The following is a 23,669-nucleotide window of genomic DNA, read 5'->3' as shown; positions in this document are numbered from 1 at the left end:
CTTCCAATGGCTCCCTTTCGCCGGTGACCGCTTGGTCGTTGGTGATGAAGGGGGTCGCCAAATCTCATGTGTGCGAACGTTTTAGCATTAGGTTCTAGGCCCCTACTAGTTTAGTTTTTTGGATCGTTTGACGTCTGGGCTTCGGCGGCAGTGATGGTGATGTTAAATAAAGAAGTTCCGGATTCTTCTCTGATGTGGCGATCGTCTCTATGTACGGTGATGGATTAAACTAGTCTGTTTAAGCAGGGATACCGTGGCGGCGGCGGCGGCATCCTTGTGGTGAAGTCATCGGACTTCGTCGTTGCGACGGCATCTGCTCCAATGTCGGCGTAGAGCTTGTGAGGTAGTCCTGGACCGGATGTAGATTGTGGTCTGCGTCTACTACATCTGAAAGATGGAACGTGTGCTAGGTTCGTGGTTGATGGATGGCAAGTACGGTTTCCGCCTTCAGCGTCCTAATCGTCGTGGGGTGCCAGATCTGGAGTTCAATGGCGTGTCGGGGGTGTTGTCCTGGTCTGTTTCGTTTAGCGGTAATGGCATCACTTTTGATAAGCCACTTTAGAGGTCCGCAAAGCTGCATATCATCAATGGACCCGCATCGAACTCGGGTGAGGAGGTGATCTGTTTTTTTTTCCTTCGGTGTGACTGTTGTTGTGCTGCCGGAGGCAGGCGACGGGAGTTGGTGCCAAGTTCAGAAACGTTATGTTGTCTTTTTAATTTTGTCATGTCGATGTTTACATGACCTGTACTTTGATCTTTATGGCATTTATTTTTTTTGTTTGTTAAGTCTCAGTCAAATAGGACTTCGTTAAGTCTCAGTTGATACTATATTCGTGAGATTTTACATTAACATCCGTGCAAAAAAAATTAGTTTTTCTTTTTCTTTCTAGCACGTTATGTCATTTAATTATGACTTGATTAAATTTCAGTCAACTGAGACCTAGCCGCACTGTGCTTTTTTTAAGAAAAAAGAAACTGTCCCTGCCGGACCCGCAGGCCGCAGCCCAGGATCCGACCCGCGGAGGCGCGTTCTCCATAAAACCCACCTTCGGGGCGCGCGTGATCGCAAGTCCAACTGTCCCCGGACCTGGAGTCGTCTCCCTCCATCCCTCTGCTCGCCTCTGCCCAGCCACAGCCAGAGCCAGGGCCGTCGCCGCCCGCGGCACGACACTCCCAACCGTCTCCCGCGCTGCGCTTCCCAAGAAAACAAACCCAACCCAGCAACGCAAGTAGGGAAAGAATCCGAGTCCGACCCAGACTTTTTTAACAACTACGCGCCGCGCCGCAAGATTCCGTGGCCCTCCGTCCGTTAAACCCGCCCGGCCCGGCGGCGGGGTCCGGTGAGTGAGCGAGCTAGGCGCCGCAATGTCGTCGAGGTCCGGGGCCGCCAGGATGCGGGCGTGCGGGCCGTGGGGCGAGGGCGGCAGCGGCGTCGTCGGGGACGCGCACGCGCTCGAGAGGGAGATGTCGCGGGACGGCAGCCACTACAGCCTCTCCAGCGGCATCCTGCCGTCCCTCGGCGCGCGGAGCAACCGCCGCGTCAAGCTCCGCCGCTTCATCATCTCGCCCTACGACCGCCGATACAGGTAACAACGACACGCCGCCTCCTCGTTGCTCTCCACAATTTCCCTTCCTCGTCAGTGTTACTCGGCTCCTCTTTCTGTCGCCACGCCATCTCTCTATCTCTCCGCAGCGCTTGGTTTCAAAATTTGTCCTCTTGCGCATTGGTCGTTTCCGCTTCGGCTCCTTCATCCTTAGCTACTTAGCTATGTCAGCTATACTTTAACGGATTGATTGATGAATGGTAGCTGCTACTGTCAAGTAGAGGCTTCGCAATTTTTGTCCTTTTTTTTTCTTACTACTATATTTGTTGCTAGCTTTAACATCATATTATCACGCAGGCTGTGAATTTCTCAGTTTAATTATGTGTGCTCTTCCCTTTTTAGTACTTTGCCTGAGTCAAGTTATAATTTGCTATGCTCTAAGTTCTTCTTCTTCTTGGATCACATCTTCAGAGCCTCTTATCTGTTGTTATTTTGTGGAACACAGGATTCAAAGCTTCGTTGGATTTAAAAATAAGAATACCAACGCTTCGATTTCTTTATGTTCTCTAGATTTGACTTCAACTGAATAATTGATTTGTTTGTGCGTTTATAGACAGAGTAGTCGTCCTCTCTGGCTCTCTGATTTATTTTTTGTTTCCTACTTTGGACGGCTCTGGTCTCTTTACGACTGCTTTAGTCCTTGCTTTTTCTAACACAGACAAGGAAATCGTGATTTTGATGCCAACATTTCTCCCGCTCTCGTTTTGCCCTTCTTTTTTCAGTGCTTCCTTCCCCAAATAAAGGATTCATTCACGGAATTCACATCGAAAACTTTTCTTCATTATTAATTACTTATTTACGGCTTTTGTTACGGTCAGTGGTTTACTGCCCTTTGCATCATTTACTAAGTTTTGCAGGCTTGAATTGTTATTATGGCTATATTTATTTCTTGCGTGTCTGAATTTTTAACTCCCTAATTCTCACACAGCGTTAACTGTTACCCAATTTGACAAGATTTCCCCTTTTCGACATGAACCTGTGCTTAATCCAGGACTAGTGATTGTGTACATGCAAGGCACGTCTTGACCAATATGAAAAAAAATTGCAGTTATGAATTATGATTATAATTAGCCACAAATTTAACAAATAAGTTATAAGGTATGGAGTAATTTCCATTGGTCCAACTTAATTTGTGGACTGTACGATCAGACTGAAGTGAATGGTCAAGATTATTTAGATTCCACCCTAGTGATACTTTATATATTGGTACAGATACAGATGTATCCCATTTAACAAGTTATCCTCGGCCTGATAGGACGACCCCACATGTCATCATAGGCAGCCCTCACTCGAAGGCTACATGGATGCCATGTCACCAAGTATTAAAAATTAATTATAGAAGTTCTCCAAAAATTTGAAAAATAGTATATCACTCATCTTAACTTCATATTATGTGGTACTTGTTCCGAGTATAAACTCACTTTCAAATTCCAAACAAATGGAAAAAATACCTTAAATTTAGATTATAAATATACTTAAAAAAACAGAATGGCTGCAACCAAAATTGGAGTTAAAATTAGTGAAATGTGATTTATTTCCCTAGATTTTAGAGACTTCCTACAAGTGTTTCCCAATATTTTGGGATGTGAAGTCCGTGTCAGTTGCCACATTGGTCTTACATGTGGGTTCAGATGTCAGGTTGGCCAAAAATTTCACAATGGGGTTTAACCATGAATAAGGCATGACTGCGAGGTAAAAGGAGCAAAAAAAAGACAATCAAACAACTATTTGATACTCTGTGAGACTGCAATAACTAGGGGTAAACGCTAGAAATTCTCTCACCAAAACACGTCTCGTTTTGTATTAGAAGAGACAACAAGAAGGTGTGAAGCATGCACAAGGCCAAGCAGCCAAAAATAGAAAGGAAAACAAAGCAACCGAAAACAAAACAGAGCAAAGGAAAGCGCAGGAAACGCCCACAAATTGCTCTTGTTTTTGTGAAGGTTAAATGTTCTTAATTTTATTTTGCTAATATGCACAAAAACGTGTCCCGTTACATGCCCGTGCAGGGTGGAAACTGCACGTACAAATGTAAAATTCTCAAAACAATATTTACATTTGTATGTGATATTCTGGGTCCATGTAAAATTCTAATGTGAAGATATAGTATGCAAATTTCAAATTGCTGTTTACCGGTCATCGCTATTCATTTGGATGTTTATCAGTATGATAATATCTTCCCAGCTTCATTAAGTTTGAGCTCTAAATTTGGTACTTAATTCAATATCACGTCCCGTACATTTAATATTTCTTCTGGAGTTCAATAAAACCTCTTCACATGGTTTCATGATGTTTCGTGAAAGGGTGTTTTCCATGTGATTTTTCGTGGTGAAAAAGGGTAGGCACTGCCAACGCATTATAGAAAAAAGGCATATATACAAGACGTTCCATGTGATATTTGTCTTTACATGAATCATCAGTCTTTCTTTTCTCTCAGGTGTCTCTTTTTTTATAATTATTAGTGGGTACTTTAGTGTGGTACATCTAGACTCTCACCCCGAGTTTTCGATAAGAGCAAAGGTGGATTCGAACCCAGGTGCTTGGTACCATATGTGCCAACTTTTGAGCTGCCGTGTGAAAGCCAAGTAGTATGCAATAATGCTAAACAAACTCGACATAAATAATAAATATATTTAAACTTCTAAGTGGGCTCATTTGGTCTCTATTGTAGAGAAATAAGACATTTTTACAGTAGTTGCAAGAACAAATTCTGATATCTTGTATTAACATTATGCAGATTGTGGGAGACTTTCCTCATAGTTCTTGTGGTCTACTCTGCGTGGGTCTCCCCATTCGAATTTGGCTTCATTCGGATTCCTACGGGAGGCCTAGCTGCGACGGATAATGCCGTGAATGCAATCTTCGCAGTTGACATCATCCTGACCTTCTTTGTAGCTTACTTGGACAGACTGACCTATTTGCTGGAAGATGATCCAAAGAGGATTGCTTGGCGTTATGCTACCAGCTGGTTGGTTCTTGACGTTGCCTCCACCATCCCATCAGAAATTGCTCGCAGGATGCTACCTTCAAAGCTCAGATCATATGGATTCTTCAACATGCTTCGTCTATGGCGTCTCCGGAGAGTCAGCTCTCTCTTTGCTAGGTACGTTTGCGGTAATGAATGAATTTACAAAATTATGTTTTGTTTGCTGTTCTGAGGTCCTGAACTAGTATCTAAGTCTGAACGTGTACTGTTAAAACTTGTTGATTGACCTATTGCATGCTTTTGTACCATGTTTAACCTCTGTTTCTTCATTTACTAGATTGGAGAAGGATAGACACTTCAATTACTTCTGGGTTCGATGTGCAAAGCTCATTTGTGTAAGTGGTTTCAACATTTGAGTATTCTCCTGTAACTTCAATATTCTGGATGAATGATGATATCATATTTCCTTACATTTTATCTTGTAGGTCACACTTTTTGCCGTGCACTGTGCAGCATGCTTCTACTATCTCCTTGCTGATAGGTACCCAGACCCAAAGGAAACATGGATTGGCAATACCATGCCAGATTTTCATTCCAAGGGCTTGTGGATTCGCTACGTAACATCAGTATATTGGTCAATCACCACACTTACCACTGTGGGTTATGGGGATTATCATGCGGAGAATATAAGGGAGATGATTTTCAACATTTTCTACATGTTCTTTAACCTTGGACTGACTGCTTATTTGATTGGCAACATGACCAACTTGGTTGTCCATGGCCCCAGCCGTACTCGAAAATATGTGAGTTTCGTTTGACTTTGACTAACCTTTGGTTGATATATACGTTGGATAATTATTTTAATACTCGACTCTGAGATCTTTTTTCTTTTTCTCTTTTCGACTAAAGCGGGATACAATTCAAGCAGCAACCAGCTTTGCACTTAGGAATCAGCTACCACCTCGGTTGCAAGATCAGATGATATCACATCTTAGCTTAAAGTTCAGGACAGATTCTGAAGGTCTTCAACAACAAGAGACACTTGATGCGCTGCCTAAGGCTATTAGATCTAGCATTTCACAATATCTGTTTCTCAATCTGGTTCAAAACATTTACTTGTTTCAAGGAGTATCTAATGATCTGATTTTTCAACTGGTGAGGCCATGGTAATTCTTTACTCTTTCCTTTACGTAGTTACTCCCTGAACTTTTGCTTATGTTGTCATTTTGCATGGTTCCTTTTGAAGGTTTCGGAGATGAAAGCCGAATATTTTCCACCTAGGGAGGACGTCATTTTGCAGAATGAAGCACCCACTGACTTCTACATTTTAGTTTCTGGTAGTGTGGTAAGGATATATCCTTTCTATTTCCTACTCCCTCCGATGCATAATAAGTGAACTAAAACCACGACACTTATTATGGATCGGAGGGAGTAGTCGATATAGTTATGTATGAGAAGAGTACAGATAAAAAAAGGTAGTTATACTGATAGTAGTTTTATTACACCCAAAAAAAAGTGTATATGTCATTTTAACAATCAATAAACATGTCGCTTTTTCAGGAATTAGTAGAGGTTCCAAATGGTGCGGAGCATGGTGCAGAACAGGTAAAGTCCTTTGTTGCTTTGGTGCTTAACTTGAAGTAAATTTACGCCTCAAATGGCCCTTAAAATGATATGCTGGTATTTGGTAATCTCCAGGTGGTTGGAGTGGCCAAGTCAGGAGAGGTTATTGGAGAAATTGGGGTTCTTTGCTATAGGCCTCAACTATTCACAGTCCGGACAAGATCCTTATGTCAGCTTCTACGGATGAATCGTACGGCCTTTCTCAGCATTGTTCAATCCAATGTTGGAGATGGAACTATCATAATGAACAACCTTATTCAGGTTTACTGTCCATATTACTCTTCACACTCATCTTCTCTCTTATCAAAATTGCACATTATGGACTCTGTTAGATGTTTCTGATCGTGAGCAGCGCTACTAGAACCTGCATCAACAATATGTGAAATTGAAACTTCAGTCCCCAAATTATCGCTAGCTCACCTAAGATCCTTAAGTTGCATTATGGGGTCTATCTCGGGTTAATTTCCTCTGGTGCTCCCAGCCATAACCAACAACGATAACAATGCTTTACAAATGTTGTTTGCTTATGAACAACTGTAATACCATCAAGGATTGTTCTAGGACTTATTAAGATCCCCTTTTTGGTGCAGTTACTAAAAGAGCAGACAGACGGCGTAATGGTGGGTGTTCTGAAGGAGATCGAGAGCATGCTAGCTCGAGGCCGTCTGGATTTGCCAATTACACTCTGCTTTGCAGTGACTAGAGGAGACGACCATTTGTTGCATCAACTACTTAAGCGTAATTTGGATCCAAATGAGTCAGATCAAGATGGGCGTACGGCACTGGTTAGTATGCTCGTCTGTATTCTTTATTCTGTAAGATTTTTGTTAAGCAGGAAAGTGACAGGGTTCATTTTTATGATCAACAGCACATAGCTGCTTCCAAAGGAAATGAGCAATGTGTCAAGCTTCTATTAGAATATGGAGCTGATCCAAATGCCAGGGGTATGCCTAATCATGATAGTCCCTTGTTGTATATATATAAATATATCATCATAATGAAGCAAAACTATCATCTGCATAATTCCTCTGAAATTTATTAGCATTTATCACTTAAGGAAAAAATTATTCTTCGCTAGTACAAGAGTGCCTTATTAATTCTGGATACCAGTCCCGAAGAGTTTTTAAGGTTCGATCATACCCTTAGCTAACTATACCTTTAATTATTCCAATATCCAGATTCGGAAGGAAAGGTTCCGCTATGGGAGGCTGTGTATGCGAAGCATGATACGGTTGTGCAGCTGTTAGTCAAGGGCGGTGCAGAACTATCATCTGGGGATACGAGCTTATATGCTTGCACCGCAGTCGAGCAAAACAATATAGAACTGCTCAAGCAGATACTCAAGCATGTCATCGATGTAAACAGGCCATCCAAAGACGGAAACATTCCGCTGCACCGTGCTGTCTGTGACGGGAACGTTGAGATGGTTGAGTTGTTACTGAGACACGGAGCGGACATCGACAAGCAGGACAGCAACGGCTGGACCCCAAGGGCTCTAGCTGAGCAACAAGGCCATGAAGAAATACAAAACCTGTTTAGATCAGTGATAGCACCAAGGAAGTACACATCAAATGGTAGGGTGACACCTATGTTGCTAGGCAGGTTCAGCAGTGATCCCTCGATGCAAAAAGTGATCCGTGAAGATGTTGAGCAGCAACCCAGCAAGGTTCTTCCGCAAAGAAGGAAAGTCAGCTTCCACAACTCTCTTTTTGGTGTCATCTCTTCGGCTCATCCGCGCCGGGAGACTGACCATCTGCTCTCAAGAGGTCTTGCGGCAACAGGCGGTCCGACTTATCCTCAGGCCCATCACAACCCACTCATCAGGGTGACAATCAGCTGCCCCGAGATGGGGAACACTGCTGGGAAGCTTGTGATCTTGCCGGGGTCGATAAAGGAGCTTCTTCAACTAGGTGCGAAGAAGTTTGACATGATGCCCACTAAGGTCCTGACAATTGAGGGCGCAGAAGTTGACGAGGTTGAGCTCATCAGAGATGGTGATCACCTTGTTCTCGCCAGTGATGACTGGGTACCAGATGATACGCAAATAAGAGGTAAAAATTAGGCAGAGAATTACGTTTTCCGGTTTACTGTAATTTGGGTAAAACGGGGAATGTTGAACCACGCTTGTAACAAAAAAGCCAATGGTGAAAAAATAACTGGAAATCACCAATGGCTACTCCACGACTCGTCTCCACCACGTCTCCACCGTGATAAAGATGGTGAAATAGGGTTATGCCCAGCAGGTGAAATTAATAATCTTTTTGAAGTGGTATAGGGTATACCTTGTATAGAAATTCTTGTCTGCTGGGCATGCAGAATTTTCATTGTATAGAAATTCTTGTCTGCTAGGCATGCAGAATTTTCACAGGTTATCCAAAGAAATCATTAAGGTTATCTAGCTTCATTTTATTATGGTCATTATTATCTCTCTCATATTCCGTATCTTTGCTAGTGCTGACCGCTTGAATCTGTGTGACACTTGAGGAATGATGCCAGCAACCTGCTAGGTTTCAGTGCTTCCTATACAACAGAGACTGTATTGCTGGTTTATTACTCTCTGGCGTCTGCCGTCTGATAAGTCTGAAACTTGTACTCCTATATACATATTCATAATTTCGGATAGATAGCCTCTGAACTTTCATGTATCTGGGATAGGGAAGGACTGCCAGCAAATAGCACGCCAGAAGGAGCTGTATGAGAATTGTTGATGTTTATTTTATTTTTGTTCTAAGGCAGCGGTGTGCAAATTAAATTGCACTAAATATATGGTGTAAAGGCTCAGAGAGTAATTTCTGTTGCAACACAAGCCACGTGAGGCTGGCTGATCCTGGGACATCTTTATTTACACGCCTCACCAACCACCAGTTCACAGCTCAGGCAAGTAATGTTGGCATGTGAAGCCACGGAGGTGACACAGCCAATAAAACCATCCAGAATCTGTTCAAATGCAGGGTCATAGTATCTCCTCAGCATGTCGCTGACATGTGTACCCCCTTTGCAACCATCATTGGGACAAATATTCAATGGAAACCTACATTGTGAATACTAGGCAGAAACTACGCGCGTAAGTTACGTAAAATTCTCAAAATGTTACACAATTGAGAAGGCTTCTAAACACAATTGAGTTCGAACTTGAGCGAAGCAAAAACTAACACATTGTTGTTCAGCTATCTGTTAATTAAATTTTGCTCCGCTGGAGTTAGTCAATGATAATGAAGCAGCTGGAGCTGGGGTAGACGTGAACTGGAACACTGCAGGCATGGGCTGTACAGATTCAACTTGCTCAATTGAACAGATCAGGAACAGAAATACATATGACCAAAAAATAAATTAGGGGAGCTCTAGGACCCTTGAGATTTTGGGTCAGGCTCCACTACTTTGCAACTAACATGGGCTCACACCAACTCGCAACAGCTAGAGGTCATCTACTCAATGTAGAGGGCACAGAAGAGAGCAAAATTCAAAAGGGAAGATGGACAGGTGTATGCTACAATCTTTGCAATGAATCATCTGATGATACCAATTTTGAGATGAACGGAGAAAGAGCTGAGAGCAATGCATTGGCACATTCTTCGTGTGGCAGATGACCACATCCTGATATAGTTACTAGCCTCTGCACAACAACAAGAAGCAAAACACAGATTTATTTAGATATGCAGCAAATCAAGCCAGAATTTATGTCATATATTGTGGAAGAAATATAGGCCACTCTGACTGCACAAGATGAAGTGGACAAGTGGTAGACAACTTACAGAATTTACAAGTTCTGAAGCCATAGTTTGTGCTGACTTCAGAGAAACAAGAGCATCCTCAGAGCCTGCTACCACCAAAACAGGGAGGTCTTCCATCGATCTTAGTAGTTCCGTTGCTCTTTTTGATGATAGGACGGTGGAAAATGAAAGACGGCCTACTTCATGGAGTGCTTCGTCCCAGCCCTCGACATATAGTGGAGCCTGAATGCAGAAGCTCATTAGGCCAGTCATTAATAGTTAAATGTGGGCAGAATTAAAAAAACATTTGTGTTTGAAATCGTAATTCTTCTATATACAAGGGTTTGACTTTCATGGTAGATTAAAAGGTAAATGTAAACTAATGCAAGTGTTTACCTTGTAAAGATTAAGAACATCTGTTGTCAACTTGGTAGCATCAAACCATGCTCGTCGATTGATCACCTGAGTGATTTCAGTACGTAGAAGTGGGCGCACCATGTGCTTTTTCCTCAGAGGAGTATGCAGGAGTATACGAGCAAATGCAGGAATCACTTCTCTTGATAAGCTTACGCCTATAAGAACAACTCCCTTCACTTCAACCTGGGAACACACAGGGGAATATTTAATTTAATATGATCATTACAACGACGACAAACTTCCATCCAAAAATTATGATAAGTTGCTGATTTACAATGGACGAAGAAAAGTCACAATACTGTACCTTCCTAGAATCTCCAGAAGCACGTAACTTTTCTGCGGTCCTCAGTGCCAGCAAGCCGCCATCATCATGACCAACTAAAATGACCGAGCCCAAGCCCATGTCTAAGCAAAATGAAATCAGAAGATCAACCTGCACAAGGGCATACAAAATGGTGTTTTTAAAACATGATCACGCTGTTTGAAATACAGAGGAAAGGTTACGTAGTTCAAAGTGAATTTATTTAAAGTTGCAGTGACAAGACAAACTCTCAATGACACAGAATATTCTCAAGATAAAATGTCTCTCTGAGGGTGGAAACTAAAAGCATTCAGGCAATAGCACTTACTATAAAATTAACTATCACAAAGAATATTTTGGAAAAGACAACATTTCACCTAGTTAGCCATAATTTTTTGTGGGGGGAGGTATTTAAAAAAATATTTCACTTGAGTGAAAATAAATTAATAAATTTGCTCTGCAACTTTGGGGTAAATGCTGTTGGTGTTGGTACTTGCTAGACTTTAATTAGGAGTTTAGGTGACATAATGCAACCCTAAGAACAGATTATGACCTAATCTATGAATAGATGGTAAGATGGATCACCTGTGACTCAAGCTCGTACGGGTTTGGCAAATTCTTGTCTTCCCAGTCCTTTCTGCGAGGTCGAGATGTTAATCCCCATCCAGGGCGATCAAAGGCCAGCACAGTGCAACCCACTTGTCGAGCAAGCAAATTACTAACATGTCTCCATGCAAATACTCCCCCTCCAAACCCATGGACCAAAACAACAGCAAATTTCCCGTGCTCTCCAGCCTCGAGATCAAAGCCCATAGGTCTCGAACACACCTGTAAGCTGTCGTCGTCGAGACTGAGAAAGGGGATGCCATCTGACACCGTTGGAGAGGTCAGCGGTTCTACCAACAATGGTGCATATAACGATGTTTGGTGGTACTGATGACTAAAGCTCCTATGCAAAAGACGACGGGTACTCGAGGAAGCTGTTGGTGGGCTCTCATGCCTCTGTCTTCTAGGAGAAATGCTTGACGAAACAGCATCATGATTAGTTTCTGGAAACAATTCAGGAGCTGGAGGTATGCAACTTGATGGATCAGACATTTTGTAGTGTACAGTGATCCCCTGGCAAGCAGTGAACATGCTATCACTATCAGCAAGAAAACTGATTGGAATATCCCTGTCATCGTGCACAAGAGTTTTTCTCTTTGTCTCGCTCTCGCTCCTTGAATAAAGTTTCGCACTGTGCGGAGTGGGCGACCGAGGAACCTTGTAGCATCCAGGAAAGGCATTCTTGTAAGCCAGAATCTGAAAAGGGAGCAGAAAAGGCCATATAAATACCAAACAGAAACAGCAATCCGTCATGTGCAGTGAGATTCAAGCGAACAGGCCATACCGATTCAGGGTCAATGCGATGGATGAGCAGCTTTCGTCGAGCCCTGCAGCTCGTTCTGTAAGCGACAACAAAATGGCCGAGAGCAAAGATCAAGGATGACAGGAAAAGCGCAGGCATTCCCCATAGCTTCTTCATATTTAGCCTGTGGTCCGCCAATGACGGCGAGAGCTCAGGCCCAATGTCCTGAGCTGGACTGTAAACGCAGGCCTTCATGAGCAAGATGAGCAGCGAAGCCAAGGAGCAGAAGGTTGTGGTTCCAAGGTACGGGCCGTGAGAGAGACCAGAAGTATCACATACGAGGTATACGCCTGCACAAGTACACTAGCAGGTTAGTGGAATCTGATGATGGCTGGTGTAGACTGTAACTGTACCTAAAATTTTCAAATGCCTTTCAAGTTTCAAGCTGTGGACTTAAGCAAATGACGCGGTTTATAACTACTAAATAAATTGGTATACTAGTACAGAATTGAAGAGTAACAGGCGACACTTATACTTCCACTAGTCCACTAGTATTAAAAGTTTGATCGTCTCCCCCAAGCGAAAGAAGACAAGCACAGATGTAGCTTTCGGGTGACCAAATCCTCATACATAAATGCAAAAAATATGGAGAATCCTAAGCGAAGCGCTCAAAGTCCCAAAAATAGGCTCCAAGGACAAACGAAACTCCATTCATTGTCCAAAGAAAATGAAAGAAAAAACGCTCGGGGGATGGGGAAGCAAGCAACCACGACCCAGACAGACACAGATTCCCCAGGATTGCTAGCGCCTGCGCCGTTTCGCGCAGTAAAACAGCATTAAGGAGGCAATGCGAGCAGCTTACAGGTGATGGCGAAGGAGCGAAGGACGGAGAGGAGCGGTATGTCCACGAGCGAGCTCCGGAAGGCGTACCCCCGGAGGTGGTCCCGGAGGCCGCGGCAGCGCGGGCAGCCGAGGCGCGCCTCGAGCCAGAGCGTGACGGCCACGTCGCCGGCGGCCACCACGACGGGCGCCGACGCGACGAGCAGCGACGCCACCATGACCACCATGAACCAGGCCGTCCTCACCCCGCGGCTCGCCGTCTCCGGCCAGCCCTTCCCGCCCGCCCCCATCTCTCTCCGACGCACGGGAGCTCGCCGCCCTCCCCGACTCCGGCGATCGCCGGCGGCCCAGGCTGCTAGGAGGCAGCGGGCATGCGACAGGCGGAGGCCGCGCCGCCGCCGCTTCTGCGTGGGTTTAGGGTTCGGGCTTTCGAGGTAGCGGGTGGGGTGGGGCGTGAGGAGGAAGCGGAGGAAGGAGGAGGCCGGTGAAGGGGAGAGGAAGAGGAAGAAGAGAGAGAAGGAGAGGAGAAACGGGGGAGAGGAGCGGAGGGGTATTTATGGCACAGTGCGCTGGTGGGTTTGTCAATTTGTTAGTGCCTGCGATCTAACAAACGGCAGACTGCTTTTGTTTGTCAGTATATATGCCGAGCAAGTGGTATAAGTTGGGTTTTTTTTACCTGCGCTGATTTCGTGCTTCATTTTCCCTTCGTGTGTTGTGTTGTGCTGTCCTTGACAGCAGCACGGTCCTGCGTTGGACAGATGGGTTGCCCATTCTAGGCTGTTGCTTTGCAGCAAAGAAATTCAGATGCTTTGTCTTTTCTTGGTAAAAGACATGACTCTTGTGAGAACACAGATAAATCGGTCCGCGCTAGGTAAACATTCATGTGTAAAGCATGACTTGTTTGCTCCTCGGTTTATATGTTAGTATAAAGTGTCTACGATGACAGCAGCCATGTTTTTTCATGTGAAAATAGTGTTCCGTACGAAAGTTAACAGCTCGAAAATGGTAGACACTTTTTGCACTTAGGACATGTTCAGTGGTTGATAAGATAATCTTATCTTAAGTATTACATGTATTTAAAAGTGATAATAAAAGTATGTGTGCAATGAGTTATCTTTTAGCCTTATCTTCAATAATTAACTATTTTTAATGGTGAGACGTATCGTGCTAAGAGATTATCTTTTAAATAAGAGGAAGACAAACATTTTCTTATGATTTCTTTCTCCTTCACTTCAACATTTATCCTACGTGCCACTTCTAAGATAGCATCATTGTATGCCCTTATAAACCAAGGATCAATACAACATATCGTCTTTCACCTTCCTTGTAAAATCTAATGTGTGGAATTGCTAGAAAGTTCATGCTATAGTTTGCTCAACTATATTACTTGTACTTTAGTGTCACAAAAGGACATCCTTGATGTCTCATTATACAATGTTGAGTAAACTTTTATTCCATGTTGCCCCATTTTAGTGTCTGTTGGAGGTGGTCTACTTTCTACAATATCAAAGTTTGTAGTTCCCGGCAGAGAAAAGTGTTAGCATCTCAAGGAAGAACCCTCTTTGTTGGTTATATGCGGCTCGTGGTTACTCATGTCACAATGCCTCTTATTTATTGAAACGCTTCATGCGGGAGGGTTGACGCGAGCGACTAAAACCCTAGCCACCACCTAGTTGCCTCCCCATCGCATAGCAAAGCCAAACGACGTAGGCGCCAACAGGGAGGTTGTTACTCGTAGGGGACCTGCCGCGGAGTTGGTGGGTTGTTGTGGGTTGGCGATGGTGATGAGTTACGGAGGTACGATCTTCAACATGCGATGCCAAACGACGAGGTCGGTGATCCAGCATGACAATCTCCAACGGCTGCTCGGCCTGGCTAGGTCACCAGAGAAGAGGGCGTCGGTGCATATATGGTCCTGGGTGGCAGCCACCTCGACATCAAACCCGGAGCTATCGTACATCAGAAACGGTGATTTGTCTCAGGTTTTCTTTAGGGAGTCTTCATGTCTCGTTTGAGACGGCAAGGCGGTGATGGTATCCCAGTGTAGGAATAATGTCTTTCTTGCCCTTTTCCTGTTTCGTTGGTGTGCTCATCACCATCGACGGGAGGGCGTGTGGAGCTGTGTCTCCTGCGGGTGTATCGAGATCCGTCGATTTTGTGGTGGGTTCATCTAGATTCAACCAGCTTTCGTGGTCTTCGGAGTTTCTACAGCCCCTTTTCGGTGTTTTCTTCTCCATGGCGGTGATTTCCTTCACATATCGCTACGTCTCCTTGTTTGCGTAGACGACTTCTCGGAGGCTGCTTCTACAAGCTCATCGGTTTAAATAAGTTTGCTCCACTGGCGTGGAAGCCCAGAAACAGCATCAATCTACGCTCACATTACATTGTCGATGGATGCATGAGGAAGAAGATTTCCGCACCCCTAATTTTTTTAATGCAATGTTTTTTTTGTAAGTAGGAAAACCACTTAATATACGGCCTTAGCCCTTTTTTAAGAAAAAATATATGTCCAATAGTGTGCGTTATAAAAGAAAAGGCACTAGGGCAAGTGCACAACGGAGTAACTCCAACAGTTCCCATAAAATACTCACAGTAAAGGTGGTTTTATAAAGGGAAATGCTACCTTTCCATCGGCGGATCTCACACGAACATCGACCGCCTCTACCGTCTGCCACGTGCCACCTTGACTCGTGTCTTCCTCTCAATTTTATCTCTTCCATAGAAATCAAGGCATCTTCTTCTCCCCCAAAATATCTCACGTCACTGCAAGCAAGCAGCCAGCGGGGTTTTGCTGCTCCTGGCAGCAAGCAGCCATGGCTTTTCCTTGTCCCTTGCAGCAAGCAACCCTTACACCTCCCACTCCCTTTTTGCAGCAAGCCATGGCACCCCAAAGCTACAATCGGGGGAGACCTCCCGCGGGCGACCGGCTCCCTCGAGGAGATCCGCAACTGAGTTTCTGCAACAACGATGTTGTTGCGAATGACGGCGGCGAAGCTAGTGCAACTACGATGCAATGATGAGTTTTTGCAACATGGTTTCTGTTGCAAAACAAAATCCAACAAATGTCTTGTTGCAGGAATACGATGTGCGTGACGAGCTTCTGCAACATGTTTTCTATATTATTATTTTGAAACAAAGGTTTTGTTACAGGAATACAAAGAAAAGGCTAGAGATGTTGTTGCAAAATTTGCAATAAGGATCTTATTACAGAAATACAACAAGAGGTCTGCGATGCTTTTGCAAGAAAAGTCATGTTTATAACAGAGGTTTTGCAACAAGACTTGTTACAGAAAATAAGAAAGAGAAACGACCGAAGGACCCGTGCCGGACGCGTAGCACGGCCCGTTTTATAAGGGCGTCTATAAGACCAGTAAAAACTTGACGTAGAGGCCGTTTTTGGCGGTGGCACGGTGGTGGACGGCGGTGGGCGGCGGGCGAGCGGCATGGCGGAATCTGCAGTATCTGTACCGGCAAAAGGGGCACGGTCCTATGAGCCACCCGGAATGGCAATACTACCCCTGCACGTTTGCAGCAGCACGGGGCCCAAACGGTCGGCTCGCGGCAGATCTCGACCGTCCGCTGCTCCGCACTCCGCCGTCCCTCCCCTCCCTCCCGGAGCGCTCGTACCTTTCCCTGGAGATACGGCGCGGGCCACGCTCCAGCGTATAGTCGGCCTGTCCGCAGCACATGCGCCCCCACGGCCAGCGTGGAGTGATTCACGCGTGGGTCTTTTGCTTGTCTATTTCTCTCCCTCTCTCTTTTTTGTTGGAAGACAGGCGAGTCCGATGCTTTGCCCATGTATTTTTGCTGCGTATTTTTTGTTTGAACTCTTTTGCTGCGTTGTTGTACGTAGTTTAGTCCGGAGATTTGTGGAGACTGGCCTGGCTTTTAAGGGTTCAGAATAATGCTTGGATTGGATGCATGAGCCAACCACTGCGCCACGACAGCAAGGCAGTGCCTTCATGATTAACAATAATCCTTCCGTGTGATGGTTTACGTTCGGGGTCCAATTGTCTAACTTGTGCCACCACAGCTACTACAAGGAAAAAGGATAATCTTTTCAAGGGAATCTTCATATCTTGGCGAAGAAGGTCAATATTCTAAGTCATGATTGGTATCCAACAATAATAGGATTCCAGAAAGAAAAACCAGCACTTTACAGGGGAACCAAGATAGCTACTGTTTGATCTAAGAGATCACCGTTCGACATTAAGACCATCGAAAACAATTAGCAAGTCTAGAGTTGTGTCCACAATTACATTCTTGCATTAATAGTAAGAAACGTCGAGCTATTCTCTAAACTACAGCATGAAGGGTCTCCATTAGAGTTTATAACACCGAAAGTGTTGTTCTAATCCTGAGGTCATGTGGGCCCCTCCTCTGGCGACACGGGGGTCCATCCGTCGCGCCGCCGCGTTCCTCCTCCCACCCTCGCCCCGTCTCGCCGCCACTCGAGGGGCGCCGGCGCGTCCCGAAGAAGGTGGTGGCGGGGCGCATCTGTTGTTTCCCGGCCGTTCTCGTCGTCAGAGGAGGGCGTCGTGGCGCGCTGGATCTGGCCGCGCGGTGGCGGGCGGCGGCGGTTGCTTCCCCTCGGCGCGGAGGTGGCGGCTCGGGGCGTCGGCCGTGCCGCAAGGTGGAGCTGGGTTGCGCCTGTTGGCCTGCGGTTGCGTGGCGAAGGTGCAGGTCCGATCTGGGCCAGCGCGTGGGGGGTCGCGGCGCAGCTCTTGCCGGCGGCCATGCCTGCATGCGACACCTTCCGGCTGCTTGGCATTGCATCCCCTCGCGTGGTGGTCGTGGGGAGTCTCCTGACTCTCTGTTGGCGGCTTCTCCGGGTGGCCAGATCTGGGCCGTGCGGGTCCACAGCCGGCGAGGGTGATGGTGGTGTGGCCGCGGTCGTCCTGGCTGGTGGTGGCGGTGATGTGGTGTTTGGCGCTGTGGCGGTGCAGACCTGCATCTGTGCTGGATTTCTCAGCAATCGGCCGCAGTGCAATGGGAGGGCGTAGTTGCAGATCGGGGGGGGGGGGGGAACCCCCGGCTCCGTCAGGAGCCGGCGATGGCGACGCCTGTGGGCGCCACAATTCTTCTTAGAGGCGTCGTTGTGAGGCTGCTATTCCTCTTCATTGACTCCGGGGGAAATCCCTAGTCCAGGTCCTCCTGGTTCGGATGATGGCGGTGCAACATGCGTCGTGTCCCTTTGTGAAGGCATCATCTTGGAGTCGTGCTGGGGTTGATGAGATTGATGGTCGCTTGCTGTAGGAATGCGGGGAGTGATGGAGTAGGGTGGTGGTGCTCCGTCTGCGTGATCTTGGCTCGTCCATGCACGGGAGTGGGTCTGAATTTTCATCTGAAGCCGGGTCAGCGGGGGCGTTATCCTCCTCTCTGGATCACCTCGTTCCCATATGGCCCCCCTTCTCCACTGGGTGTTGTTGGGTGGCGACCAGACGGCCAACGTTCAAGACTCTTCTCCTTGTTTGGTCAGATGAAGGTGTAAGTTGAGGTCCTCCTCCTTGCTGGTTGTGCTGGTGATATTTGGAATGGCGGTCAGGGGTGGTGGTGCATCCGGCTTTGGATCGTCGAAAGGCCTTCTTCTGTGCCCTTTCCTCGGCGGGTCTTCCGGAGGTTCGGCTGGATATGTGTGTGTGTGTGTGCGCGCGCGCGCGTGTGTGCGTTTTTCGGTTGTATCTCCTCTTGTATCCCCCCGTGTATTCTGGTTCGCTTGAACCTATCTTGTATGGAGCTGCGAGGCTTCTAGGAAAATTCGATGGAATATATTCAGGTGGTTGAGAGGCCTCCCCTCCTTCCCCGGTGAAAATTTCAAAAAAAAAGTAAAATCAAATAAAATTCAAAAAATCTGAGTTTTTTGGGCCAAACATTGTCAAATCTTTCATTACCGGATGACATTCGTGGAAAACATAACAAAAATGGGAATTTTTTTTGAATAATTTTACAACTTTTTTATTTTGTTGTTCAGGCGAGCTCACATGAGCTCGGGATCAGAACAACCATCTCCTTATAACACCACCTATTTAGTTTTTTGGTGGAAACACTTCCAATATATTCATCTTCAACCATGAGAGTACAATGAACACTAGGAAATAATAAAAATTATATTTAGATCTGTAGGCCACCTAGTGACCACTACAAGCACTAAAGCGAGCCGAAGGCATGCCGCTCTCGTCACCCCTCCCTCACCGGACCCAGACAAAACTTGTTGTAGTAGATAGTCAGGAATTCATCGCATTAAGACCCCATAGGACCGGCGCACTAGAATAACAACCATCACTGATGAAGAGACGTAGATCAGATGGATTCAAACTGAAAACACACGAACAGAGACAAACAATGATCAGATCGAGTAAATCCACCAAAAGCAACCGGGGACCGAATCTTGCAAGATCCGCCGGAGGCACACTTCCACACCCATCTAGTGACGCTAGACGCACCATATGGACGGGGCTAGGCGGGTAATATGGACGGGGCTAGGCGGGGAGGACCTTATTCCATCTTCAGGGAGCCGCCGCTGTCTCGCCTTCCTGAGTAGGACACAAACCCTAACAAAATTCAAAGAAACATCTAAAACTGAAGCTCTCCCGCCAGCACGGGTCGAGATGCACTGAACCGTATGGCTCTAAGGCCATCGGAGATGAGGCGGACCGGCGACAACACCAGCAAAAGGTATAGGAACTCTAAGTTTTTTCAGAGAGCAGGCGGCGGCTTACCTAAATATCGATCCAGTGTGTCTGGTTTATGACAAATATGATGCAATGGTCCTCAAATAGCCAAATTAAGTCTAGGTGGTAAAAAAGCTATCTTCTTGGGTGCTCATTCATGTCACTAGGAGATATAGAAGATAGCAGTAGCATGATGGTGAAAACTGTTGCTTTCTCTTATTTAATTTTGCACTTTAGCACATTATTAACCCATGGCTACTGGTGATTATGATGTGACACTGATGATTTCTAGCAAACATTAGTTGTTTCTCTTTTCTAAATTAGTTCTTTGCCAGGCTCCAAGAGCCATGTTGCCAATTAAATAATTCCAATGTACTTTTGTTATATAATCTCTTATGAGTAATATGCAGCCAACACACCTAAAAGCAACTATATGCATCAATAGTCATGCATGAGTTGATCCATGCGATTTCCCTTGCACCGAAGTGTCATCTTGTGTGGTGTGAAAATAAGTGTGAAAATGAAATTTGTATTTGAGGTGGGATAAAATTATTTATAGTGAAACATATTTAAGATATGGACTTTTTCATGATATAGGAATGCTCTTTATGATACAAGAGATATATTTCATTTATTTGATATCCTAGTCCCATTCTCACCTCTTGTTTAGTATTGTAACATTTATTCTCCTTTTAGGTAGTTCTGGTAACTTGTGAGACATAACTAACACATTTTAGGCGTTGCATGCATGTGAATCCAAGGTATTTCATCTCTCTGTAGGCAATATAGTTCTAAACACTTCCCACAACAAATAACAATAATATAGCTTTAGGCACACTGAGCAATTTGGACCAAATACATATTGTAGCCATACGAACTATGCCATCATTGGTAATAAAAAAGCATGTTCTTCAATTGAGTTATGCTTCTGAAAAATGAGTTATGATTGAGGTTGATATATTTTTTAATTAGTCATCATATCTTGAAGTAGGCAAGAATAAAAGATTCACGATGCGATAGTCCATTACTAGAATACTCTGAGTTATTACAATAACTTATGATTCATAAGATAAATCCACCAAAAGTTAGTGTTGTCATTTCGCCTAGCGTATATGAAACCTCTGTCCTCCATGGGCATGGGCAAACGGACCATATATATATGGTGAGCATGACCATGGTAATTCACATAGTTCACGTGTAGACATCAATATCAAGGTCGAATCAATATATATTTTTCGCCAAAGAAAGAATTATGCTCCCTCTATTTCTGTGGCTATTTGGCATATAGATGGCCTATTTTCAATATGCAAACCTGTCTAAAAATTTCATCGCGAGAGTATGTTTGCAACATCCCCGTATCCCCTGAAAAAGCAATATCTCCCTGTGGAAAAAAAAGAGACTGGAACATATTGTACTGTGAAGCATCGGAGAGTTCACGTGTACTAGCCCCTGAAAAAAAAGAGGTCACGTTTACGCCTCTTTTGGTTTGTAGGAATTTCATAAGATTTCTATAGGATACGATTTGCAAAGAAAAATTTCCTTTGAAGCCCTTTGGTTTGTAGGAATGATTTTCTATTCCTATGTAGGATAGGAATGAATCCTTCACATTTTGAAGAAAAAAAACATTAGCTAAGACTCAATGGAAAAATTCCTATCCTATGCATCAAATGACATCTATTTCTTTATAGAAATTAAGATGCATGTCATCTCACTTCCTATGATTTTCCTATTTCTATAACATTTCTATCCTATGAACGAAAGGAGGCCTTAGCGTGTGAAAAAAACCGTTAAAAAAAGGGTGAATCAAGCTACGAGCCGGTGGGTTGATGGGTGGAATCACGGTCGAGTCGGAGGCTCTGTTTTTCATGGGCCACAACTTGTGGTACGACGCACTCGGCTCCCTGCCATGCGGGCCACGGGTCTCTGAGCCCACGAGTCAGTGACAGGCGAGTGACCACCCTCTTCGGAAGCGGAACGCGGCCGAAAGGCGTTCATCGGGAGGAGCAAAAGCGTAACGGTAACGGCCAAAAGGGGCCGGGGCATCAGTTCCGAGGCCTCGGGGACGGCCGCGGCTGACATGCGGGACCCATCGCTGATTCCCTTCCGCACAAGTCAAGTCACCCGCTGATGAGAAATTAACGATGTCCTTTCGTACTGGAGGCCGTTGCACATGGGCGACCTTTCAAGGACAGGGGCGGGCCACGTGGTAGTGGTGCTGGTGTGGACGGTGGATTTACCTTAGTCTGACGCGCCGGGACCACCGCCAGTGGACCAGGTTGTCATTGGCATGCGGTAGGTAGTAAAACGAGAGAAAGGTCACGGACTGACGGGCCCGCGCCGCGCTGCGCATGGGTAGAAAGTGAAAAAAGCTGGCGCGGAAGAGGGGCCAGTGCCCTGACAGCGCCAGTACCCTGTGTAAACTTTCGCATCGGGATCCTCACCGGCGGTGAAAGCATCAAAACGAAAAAGCATTGCAGAGACAGAGCTCCACATAGCTTTATTTTTTTCAGTGAAAATACTATTTTCACACAATGAAAAAATCTGAAAAAAAGTCTATACATACATGTGTATTTGTATTATACACGTATGAAATTTCATGAACATATATGTTTTCATGTAGTGTATATGAAAAAGATAAATACACAGATTAATATAGGCTATATCTTTGTTGTTTTTATGTCAGATATTTATCTTTTTTGTGTAGCACGCAAATAACTGAATTACATGATGAAACTTTTTACCCAGTTGACAAACATGCATATGTATTTGTATAAAAAAATTGATATTTTTTGAAACTTTTAAGTATATTTTGACTTTTTTTTGCCGTCCCTAATCACGGTGCGAAAAAAGCATAGCAGAGACCGAGCTCCACATAGCTCGTTATTTCTTTTCAGCGAAAATACTATTTCTACACATTGAAAAAATCTGAATAAAATATATACATAGATGTTTATTTGTAGTATACATGTATAAAATTTCATGAACATATATGTTAACATGTAATGTATACAAAAAAGATAAATACACAGATTAAAATGGGCTTTATCTTTGTCGTTTTTGGGCCAGATATTTATCTTTTTTGTGTAGCATGCAAATAATCAAATTACCTGATGAAACTTTTTTGTAACTTGACGAACAGTCATATGTATTTGTATAAAAAGATTTGATATTTTTTGAAACTTTTAAGTATATTCTGATTTTTTTTTGATAAAACGGGCTCCATGGAGCCCGGCGTCGCAGAGGCCGGGCTCCATTGAGCCCGTTTTGCCAAAAAAATATTCAAAATATACTTAAAAGTTTTAAAAAATATCAAATTTTTTTATACAAATACATATGCATGTTTGTCAAGTAGGTAAAAAGTTTCATCATGTAATTCAGTTATTTGCGTGCTACACAAAAAAGATAAATATCTGACATAAAAACAACAAAGATATAGCCTATATTAATCTGTGTATTTATCTTTTTCATATACACTACATGAAAACATATATGTTCATGAAATTTCATACGTGTATAATACAAATACACATGTATATATAGACTTTTTTCAGATTTTTTCAATGTGTGAAAATAGTATTTTCGCTGAAAAAAATAAAGAGCTATGTGGAGCTCGGTCTCTGCAATGCTTTTTCGCCAACTCCACCCCTATGTCCGGTTTTGCCAGTCCGCAGAAACGCATGGTCCGTGCCAACTTGTCTGCATCCCATTCCAAAACAAAGGCGCCTGCATATGTAAAAAAGCACCTAAAACACAAATGTGAATTACCATAAATTTAAAACTGTTCAAACTAGTCTCGAACATAGTTAAACTTAACTTATACTTAAAAAACAGAAAAACATAGATTTACACGTCACCGCCGCCGTCGTCTTCACGCCTCGCCGTCCTCGTCGTCGTCCATGGTGAGGTTGATGTACGGTGGTGGCGTCCAGAGATGGGCTGGAGGCGTGTGCGGGAGCTGCCTGGCCGGCCGCGTCTGCACCATCTCTTCCGGTGGCGACGACAATCATCTCCTCTGCTGTGGACGACCACGTCCACCTCCCGCCCACCATGCACGGGTTCATCGACGAGGGGCTCCTCCACCATCTCCTCCTTGATTGCCATTTCCGGGATGGCGACGTCGTCGGCCGCAGAGAGCCCCAACTGGGTTTTGAGGACCTCCCGTTGGCGTTCGTCGTGGGTGTTGATGGAGTCCTGCATCACCCGTCGGATGAGCTCGGCCTCGTCCTCTT

The 23,669-nt window shown here is 44.7% G+C and overlaps 2 protein-coding genes across 2 annotated transcripts; one reads left to right on the top strand and one right to left on the bottom strand.

Annotated features, from left to right (window-relative positions):
• Nucleotides 1-1,058: 1,058 nt before the first annotated feature.
• On the top strand, nt 1,059-8,571 carry LOC125544283 (potassium channel AKT1). The gene is made up of 11 exons (XM_048707904.1): nt 1,059-1,586; nt 4,342-4,707; nt 4,868-4,925; nt 5,016-5,333; nt 5,440-5,685; nt 5,777-5,875; nt 6,091-6,135; nt 6,229-6,414; nt 6,744-6,938; nt 7,022-7,097; nt 7,332-8,571. The coding sequence occupies exons 1-11, from the start codon at nt 1,366-1,368 to the stop codon at nt 8,213-8,215; spliced, it is 2,694 nt and encodes an 897-aa protein (XP_048563861.1). The 5' UTR covers nt 1,059-1,365; the 3' UTR covers nt 8,216-8,571.
• Nucleotides 8,572-9,418: 847 nt separating this feature from the next.
• Nucleotides 9,419-13,300, bottom strand: LOC125544284. The gene is made up of 7 exons (XM_048707905.1): nt 12,792-13,300; nt 11,972-12,279; nt 11,167-11,883; nt 10,585-10,713; nt 10,260-10,463; nt 9,906-10,106; nt 9,419-9,766 (listed from the first exon to the last, which is right to left on the bottom strand). Exons 1-7 carry the CDS (start codon nt 13,057-13,059, stop codon nt 9,641-9,643), a joined length of 1,953 nt encoding a protein of 650 aa, XP_048563862.1. The 5' UTR covers nt 13,060-13,300; the 3' UTR covers nt 9,419-9,640.
• Nucleotides 13,301-23,669: the final 10,369 nt, after the last annotated feature.

This window comes from Triticum urartu, chromosome 3, assembly GCF_003073215.2.
Source record: "Triticum urartu cultivar G1812 chromosome 3, Tu2.1, whole genome shotgun sequence".
NCBI classification, from domain to species: Eukaryota; Viridiplantae; Streptophyta; class Magnoliopsida; order Poales; family Poaceae; genus Triticum; species Triticum urartu.
This window is presented reverse-complemented; position numbering and strand designations above follow the sequence as displayed.